This window comes from Lepidothrix coronata, unplaced genomic scaffold (genome assembly GCF_001604755.1).
Source record: "Lepidothrix coronata isolate B3197 unplaced genomic scaffold, Lepidothrix_coronata-1.0 Scaffold369, whole genome shotgun sequence".
Classification (NCBI taxonomy): domain Eukaryota; kingdom Metazoa; phylum Chordata; class Aves; order Passeriformes; family Pipridae; genus Lepidothrix; species Lepidothrix coronata.
In genome coordinates, this window is record NW_016690549.1 from 25,516 (window position 1) to 33,349 (window position 7,834).

The following is a 7,834-nucleotide window of genomic DNA, read 5'->3' on the forward strand; positions in this document are numbered from 1 at the left end:
TTTTTTTTTTTTTTTTTTTTTTAAAAAAAAAAAAAAAAAAAAAAAAAAAAAAAGGTAAAATTATCCCCCAACCACCACCACCACCTTCCCGAGGAGCAGCTGGATCCACCCGGATTGGGAAGGGGACAAAGGCCTGGCTGAGCCATCCCTGGAGCTGCTGGGGCTGATCCCGGGGGTGAGGGAAGGAGCTGAATTTTGGGAAGACGCAGCAAGTGTGCAAAACAGGTGTGTGACGTGTGATCACACTGGGAAAGGCCGGGAGCGGGATTGGGAAGGGCTGGAGAAGGAGCAGGGAAGGAAGGGGGAACCCCTGGCATCCCAAGGATACGGAGCGAGGGGCTCCCCCTTTCCGGGATCCTCAGTAGTGTGAGAGTTCGGGGGAGAAGCAGCAGCTTGGGGGTGCAGAGGGGACTCAGTGGGAATTTGGGAGCGGCAGGGAAAGGCAGCGCTTGGTGGGAAAAGAGGGGAGCAGCCAAACATCCCCCTTTTCCCACTCATCCAGGAATTTTGGGGGGGGCGGGATGTGCCCCTCGTGCCAGGCCGGGCGTTGGGGGGTGTGGGGTGAACCGTGTGCCCTCCATCCATCTATCCATTTATCCATCCTTCCTTCCAGCCTTCCTCTGGAACATTCCGGTGGTGGCGAGGAGCCACGGAGATCTACCGGATCCCGTGCACTAAGCTGGAATGGGGGAACAACAGTGTGGGATCAGAGATCCCCACGCTGCTCCTCCCTCAGGGCTTTTCCCACCCCCAGCCTCTGGCTCTCCCTCTTCTGGCCGCATTCCCACGGGAAAAGGGGGCTGGACACTCACTGCAATTTGGTCTCCAGCAAGTTCAGCTTCTGCTGGTCGACGTAGCGAGAGAAGAGGGAGATCAGGTTGGAGGGGATGGACACGGGCTTGGCCAAGGCTCCCTGAGGGATCCGCAGGAGCTCCCGGGTGGCCATCAGCATCAGCTCCGTCCTGCCGGAAAAAAACGCGGGAGAAGGGAGCGGTGAGAGCTGTGGGATGTGCTGGGGGAAGCCAGGAACCCCTCAGCTCCCCTCAGGGAAGGACTCTGGCAGCTTAGAGGCCAGCTTGTCCTCCCCGAGGGATTGGGAATGCGGGGAGAGTGGAGAACAGGGACTCACCACTGGTTGTCCTGGATCAGCTCCGTGTTCGTGTCCGAGCTCTGCAATTCCTCCCCCCGGCTCAGGACCAAGTACAGCAGGGACAGACCGAACTGTGGGGACACAGACAGGGCTCAGGGAGCCCCCTCCGAGTATCCCCTCCAATTCCCAATGCTGGGAATGCCGGGACAAGCAGGAGGATCCCTGGCTAGGAGGAGGAGGAGGAGGCTGTTGGGGGCCCGAATCCATGAGGCAAGACCATGAACCACTCCTAGCCCAGGAGCGACATCTCCCACACTGTTGGAGCAGCATTCCCACCCCGAATTCCAGGCCAGGACTCTGCAGCCCAGAAGGACAGGTCTGGAAGCCGCCCGGGGCCACCTCAGACCGTTAATTAATCTGCCAGACACTCTCGTTAATTAGCAAGGAGAGAACACCAGGAACTGCACCCAGCTCTGGGAGGCTCCTTGGGAATTCCCAAGGGCAGGAAGTGATCCCAGGGGACGAGGAGTACCTTGTTTTGGAGCACAGCAGTGAGGTGCAGGTTGGTGGGAGCGGCGGCGCTCTGAGGTAGGTTCGTGAGCTGCTGCACAAGGCTGGTGACTGTTCCCAAGGGAAGGTGGTAGAGGACGTGGGAAAAGGGCCTCAACAGGCAGGGAAGCACCTGTGGAAAAAGGAGGAGAGTTGGGAGCTCCACATGGTTCCAGCTGGAACTGCTGTGGGCAATTCCCCTCACAGCTTTATCCTCAGGCAACGCTTTTTCCTTCTTAAATCATCCTGTTCCTCAGATTTCCAGGCTGTCCAAGGCCAGGCTGGACACGGTTTGGAGCAACCTGGGCTAGTGGAAGGTGTCCCTGCCCACTGAGTGATCCTTAAGTCCCATCCCAAACCATTCCAGGATTCCATGTGCTGGCTTAGGTGGATATTGGGAAGAAATTCTTCCCTGTGAGGGTGGTGAGGCACTGGAACGGATTTCCCAGAGAAGCTGTGGCTGCCCCATCCCTGGAAGTGTCCAAGGCCAGGCTGGAGCAACCTGGTCTAGTGGAAGGTGTCGTGTTGGAACTGGATGAGCTTTAAGGTCCCTTCCAACCCAAACCATTCCATGATCCTATGATTTATTTCCCAGATTCCCGGGCTCCCCAAGCCCCTCTGGCACTCTGGCAGGAGAGGCAGGAGCCACCAACGATGTCATATCCCACCTTCCAGGCAGGGCCGAGGAGATCCAGCTCCAAACCGCCCCCTCGCAGAGCATCTCCCAGCCTCTGGAATCTCACCTCATCCTGAGCATCCTTCTTGATGAGGAAGGGCAGGTTCCTGGCCGTGGCCATGAGCACGTCGGCTGCTTGCTCCGGGGCCAGGAACGGGAGAATCCGGGCCACGAGGCGCTTTCCTTTCCGGATGCACATGATCTGCATGAAGTGGTCGTCACTCGGCCTGAGGAAGGGGAGGAGAAAGGTGCCAAACCCTCCCCTGGGAGCATCCCAGGGTTATCCCATGGCTGGACCAGGTAGGAAACCCCCCCACCTCAAAAAAACATCCCTGAGGAGGGAAGAACAACGCAGGAACAACATTCCTAGCCCTCACGTAAGGGAATGGAAGTTGAGGCTTTGTAAGCATAGAGAGAGGGAAATGGTGAATAAAAAGGAAAAACACCCTCCAAAAAATAGGTTATTTCAGCCACTGGAATAGTCAAAGAGATCCATAAAAGCTGGTTTGAGTGGCTGTGAGTGGTCAGGGAGTGTGGGAGCTCCCGAAATCCCACTCACCTGTCCTGGCCAGGCGCTTTCCCCCTCAGATTGTCGTACATGTCGCAGATCTTCTGCTTCCTCTCTCCCATCAGGGCCGGCCTTTCCCCTTCCAGGCTCAGGAGGTACCGGCGTTCGTAGTCCTCCACGTCCAGGAGGAGGCTGTACGTCTGCAGGGAGCAGGGATCACCCATGGAATCATGGAAAGGTTCGGCTCGGAAGGGACCGTAATGGTTATCTGGCTCCAGCTGGGACACCTTCCACTAGGCCAGGTTGCTCCAAGCCAGCCTTGGGCGCTTCCAGGGATGGGGAAGCCACAATTTCCCTGGGAAATCCATTCCAGGGCCTCACTGCCATCACAGGGAAGAATTTCTTCCCAATGTCCCATTTAACCCACCCTCACAGGGAAGAATTTCTTCCCAATGTCCCGCTTAACCCACACTCAGTCAATTTAAAGCCATTCCCTGTTGTCCATCACTCTCCCTTGTCCTGTGGACAGGGAACCTATGGGATCTCTGCTCCACAGAGATCCAAGCAGGACCTCAGCCGCTGCCTGGAGTTCAGCCATCACGGAGACCCTTCATCCCACTCCTGGCCGTGACGATCCCCCCGCCCCAAAATCACCTTCTCGATCGTGACGAGGGTCTGTCGTCGCTTATCCCGCACCTGCTTTTCCTTCGTCTCCTGCCAGGGAGGGAAGAGGGAGTCAGGGACGTGGGAAGCATCCCGGGGGACGTGCCAGAGGGGAGGAAGGCCCAGCACTCACGTCGTCCTCGCTGCGGGACGTCACCACGGCGTCGATCATCTTCCGGGGGTTGTTGACGCTGGACACGGTGAGTTTTCCCAGCGAGCCCTCGAACTGCACTGCAGGAAGGAGGGAGCAGGGAAGCCCTGGGATCAGCCACCTCGACATCCCTGGATATCGGGAGCCCCCCGTGGCTGCCGGAGGGCTTTACCTGGTTTGTAGGTGTGTTCCAGCTTGGCCACCTGAGGGGTGATGAGTTTGGTGCGTTCCTTCTTGGGACCATCCCCGTGCACTTCCTCGGCCGCTGCCAACTTTTCCAGCTTCTGAAAGTAATTCTGAGGCAGGGAGAGGAGAGGTTGAAAATCCTCTCCCAAAAACCAGGCCAGGAGCGATCCATCTCCCTCCTCCCAGCCTGTGCTACACATTTCCCGGTGTTCCCAGCACCGCGATTTAAAGCACAGCCGAGCGCATTTTCCTTTCTCATCCCTTGGGATGACGGAGGTCGAGGCTCCTCCTCAGCCCTTCCTCAGTACAAGGACAGATCCGCCCTCCCTGTGAGTTTCCCGGTTCCCAGTCCTTCCCAGCACATCCCAGTTTGCCTGCCTTGCTCTGTTGGCACCATGCCGGGGCCTCCCCACCGCATCCAACGTCCGACCCTTTTGCAACAGCGGGGCTTTGCTGACTCACATCCTGCCCCAGTTCCTCTCCTCTACGGGGAACCAGCTGACCCACAGATCCCAAAAAGCCTCTGCCAGCTCCAGAGGGGACGGATCCATCGGGTATAGCTCTCCCACCCCATTCAGTCTCCCACTCCAGGTGCCCATCCTAGGTGGATTTCTCTCTCCCCCTGTGGACCCTCAAACTGTCCCTCATCCACCACTTTGCTCCACCTGCTCCAAATCTGCCTCTTCCCAGCCCTGTCTGGCATTCCCTATTCCTGAACTAGGAAAAAGCAGGAGCAATCTAACCCTATCCACCTTCGCCTCCCCGCAGGATTCATCACCAGCACTCCCAGTCAGACCAGAGTCATCCAATCCCTGCCTACGGATCTCTGCTGAATTTCCATTTAGCACCTTCCCTGTCTGCCATTCCAGGGGTTTTATCCTCTCTCTTCTTCTTCTGACAAGGAAGAGCTGCTTTCCTGTTATCCCAAACCTCCGAATCCACACTGTCAGTGTCCTCCAGCATCTCCAAATCCTTGGAAATCTCACCCAAGAAGAGGAGGCGGATGCTGATCCCACACTGTTCCTCCACCTTCCTGACACCCCCCACCCAGGTCCAACACACAGCAAGATCCCAATTTTCCTAAGGCTGCGAACGAGCCGGATTCTTCCCGCTCCCTGGTAGTACCTGGTAGTAATAGTCATCCAGGTAGGGATCAGTGCTCTGCAGCTGCATCATCTGGATCTTGGACACCCAGTCCTTTTCCCGCTGCAGCATGAGGTTGGCATAGGGATCCTTACGGATCTGCTCCTGATGGCTGCTCCGGTGGCCCCCTCGGTCCCCTCCGGAGCCGTTGAGGCTCCGGTGCTGGCTGGCAGGAGAAGAAGGGCACCCGTGAGCACACCGGAGCTAAGGAAGGGACAGAGAGGGGGGGACAGGTGACCCCGGAAGCAGGACACGTCCCCGCGCCCGGCATTCCCCATCCAAGCCCCCGGCACTCACTTCCGGCTCTGCTGCTGCCGCTGGTGCAGGAGCCGCCGGTGCTGCGGGTGCAGGTGGGTCGTGTCCGGCCGGAACATCTGCGGCCTGGGAAGAGCAGGAAGAGTCAGGGATGGGCACCGGGAGCCGGGAAGCGGCCAGGAAAGGGACGGCACCGACCTCAGGTGGGATCCGGGGCCCGGAGGGTGCGGGAGCTGCGAGGGGGGCGGAGCAGGGGGAGCCCCGAAAAAGGCACGGAACCCTCCGGCCGGAGGCATCATCTGCCCGACTCTGCCCTGGAGAAGCTTGGGATTCACGGAGGGGAGGGGGCTCCCCACCAGGCCGGACACCCGGGCAAACTGGCTGGGGGACATTCGGCCGGCCTGGCGGGGAGAGAGAGAGCCTGGAGTCAGCCAGGGGGGAATTTGGAGGGAAAAGAGCCACGGAGAGCCAAATCCTGGAGATTCCGCCCGTGGAGGGGCTGGAGAAACGCGGGAAGGGGCTTTACCTGGGCTCCTCCGAGCAGCTGGGCCCTCTGCAGGTGGGTGAGGACGGGAGAGACGCTGTGGGGGAACGGGTGGCCCAGGAGGGAGGAGTTCTGGGAAAAGACATGGGAAGAGGGACCCGGGTCACAGATGGGACAAGGAAGGTGTGCCAGGCAGGTCGGGCTCCAGGGAGCAGGGATGAGCCACGGGAATGGGGCGCTGGGGATTTGGGGGGGGAAGGAAGTCAATCCCCAAGAAAAGAGGGTTAGGAAGGGCTGGATACCGGAACATTGCAGAGCTGGTTGGGGGACATCCTCTCTCCGTAGGGAGTGGGGTAGCGCTGCTGCATGGTAGCTCGGATGTGGACAGGCTTGGGACACAGAATCTGGGAAGAGGGAAGCGGCACAGTCACTCCCTGGGAGAGCATCCTGCAGCCCCTGGAGCCACGGGAAGCGGGGAGGTACCTGCTGGTTGAAGTTGGGGATGGCGGCCTGTTTCGGGGGGGTGCCGATGGGGACGGCCCGCACCGGGGGGCTCCCGATGATGGGGGACGAGGAGCGCCGGGGCAGCGCCCGCTCCGAGGGGTCTCGCTCCTCTTCCCGAGCCTGCGGAGGCCGCTGGGGCAGAGCGTAATCCAGCACGGACACCGACGGCATCTCCTGCCAGGGGAACACCCCCCGGGGTCACACACTGGCACAGGGGGCACGGACACTGCGTCCCATCACGTCCCTCCTCCTGCCAGCTCTCCGTGTCCCACCCCGCTTTCCTGGGATCTCCCAGGGATCCCAATAGCCCCGTTCGGGATGACAGGGTGTGTGGTGGGAATTCTGTGTCACTTCCCAGCCTGAGACAGGGCTGGGAGAGGGTTGGTCAGGCAGCACTTCAAAGCCTGACTGTTAATTAAACCACAAGACAAAAATCCTTTGCCTCGAGGCACCAACATTCCCAAATCCTGCTACGAGCCCTGACATCCCTCAGATGTCACCAGGGATCCCGGAGCAGCCACAACCCCCCATCCCGTCCCACTCCACCCCTCCCAGAGGTGATGACTACGAGGGTCTACAACGAGCCACACCCCATCCACCCGGACCCAGCGCGAGGAAAGCTGGACACTCCACCATCCCAGGCAGAGCTGGAAGCGCTTCCCAAGCACATTTTATCCCACCCACCCCGCCGCCACAGGGTTCTGGGTGGGGGGACGCACTGGGTGAAGCCCCCCCGTACCTGAGTGAGGAGCGGCCCCCGGATCCGCCGCAGCACGGCCGAGCTGTCCCAGATGCTGGAATTCAGCGCTCCGGGCTGCTGGGGAGCGCACGGAGAGTCAGGATGGGGCGGTGGGATCCAGCCCCGCGCCCCCCACCCCCCACCCCAGGACCCCCCAAGCCCACCTGGGTGGGCCCCCTGGTGTGCACGGCCTGCATGATGGCCGGGTCCTCCAGGTCGCCCTCGATGACGAGGCGCGTGAGCCGCTCGGCCAGCGCGTCCTCGGGATCGCCCAGCACGTCCCCGTCATTCCCGGCCGGACCGTCCGCGTCCCGGCTCGGCACCCCCTTGTCCTCCAGCTCCGCCAGCCGCTCGTGGGCCTCCTGCCAGTCGTCATCTGAGGGGACACAGCACAGGGATTTGGGGGGGTCACACGCAGGGGGCCTCACTGGGGGGGCCGCGGGGGTCACACGAGGGGATTTCGGGGTCACACTGGGCAGGGTGGGGGGGTGTCACAAACAGGGAGGATATGGGGGTCACACCCTGGGGATTTGGGGGTCACACCCGGGGGATTTGGGGGTCACACCCTGGGGGTCTCACCAACAGCCCCGGCCCCAAAGGTGTCGTCGTTGAACTGATCGATGTCCTCATCCTCCTCCCCCAGGGCCTGGAAGGCATCCTCGTCCTCGTCCAGCGGGCAGTCCTCCAGGGACTGGCACGGCCAGGAACCAGCAACGGGCTCAGCAGCGGCTTCTCATCCCAAGGGATGGCCACGCCAAGGGGAAACCCCCCTGCCCGGCCTCTTACACTGCCCCAGTGACCCCCCAGCCCGTCAGACCCCCCCCAGCCCCATTACACATCCCTGGTGAGCCCCCAACCCGTCAGACCCCCCCCAGCCCCATTACAC

The 7,834-nt window shown here is 60.7% G+C and overlaps 1 protein-coding gene across 1 annotated transcript in view; it reads right to left on the reverse strand.

Annotated features, from left to right (window-relative positions):
* Nucleotides 1-28: 28 nt before the first annotated feature.
* The window catches only part of PATL1 (PAT1 homolog 1, processing body mRNA decay factor), a 10,741-nt gene continuing 2,935 nt past the window's right edge, over nucleotides 29-7,834 (reverse strand). The window contains exons 2-18 of the mRNA XM_017838919.1: nucleotides 7,528-7,680; nucleotides 7,113-7,324; nucleotides 6,949-7,026; nucleotides 6,189-6,383; nucleotides 6,008-6,109; nucleotides 5,748-5,837; nucleotides 5,264-5,622; nucleotides 4,949-5,132; nucleotides 3,810-3,933; nucleotides 3,620-3,717; nucleotides 3,478-3,537; nucleotides 2,875-3,023; nucleotides 2,383-2,542; nucleotides 1,623-1,772; nucleotides 1,130-1,221; nucleotides 813-962; nucleotides 29-679 (exon numbers count right to left, since the gene is read on the reverse strand). Of these exons, the coding sequence (XP_017694408.1) occupies nucleotides 658-679; nucleotides 813-962; nucleotides 1,130-1,221; nucleotides 1,623-1,772; nucleotides 2,383-2,542; nucleotides 2,875-3,023; nucleotides 3,478-3,537; nucleotides 3,620-3,717; nucleotides 3,810-3,933; nucleotides 4,949-5,132; nucleotides 5,264-5,622; nucleotides 5,748-5,837; nucleotides 6,008-6,109; nucleotides 6,189-6,383; nucleotides 6,949-7,026; nucleotides 7,113-7,324; nucleotides 7,528-7,680 (2,378 nt within the window). The 3' untranslated portion in view covers nucleotides 29-657. The remainder of the gene's footprint in view (nucleotides 680-812; nucleotides 963-1,129; nucleotides 1,222-1,622; nucleotides 1,773-2,382; nucleotides 2,543-2,874; nucleotides 3,024-3,477; nucleotides 3,538-3,619; nucleotides 3,718-3,809; nucleotides 3,934-4,948; nucleotides 5,133-5,263; nucleotides 5,623-5,747; nucleotides 5,838-6,007; nucleotides 6,110-6,188; nucleotides 6,384-6,948; nucleotides 7,027-7,112; nucleotides 7,325-7,527; nucleotides 7,681-7,834) is intronic.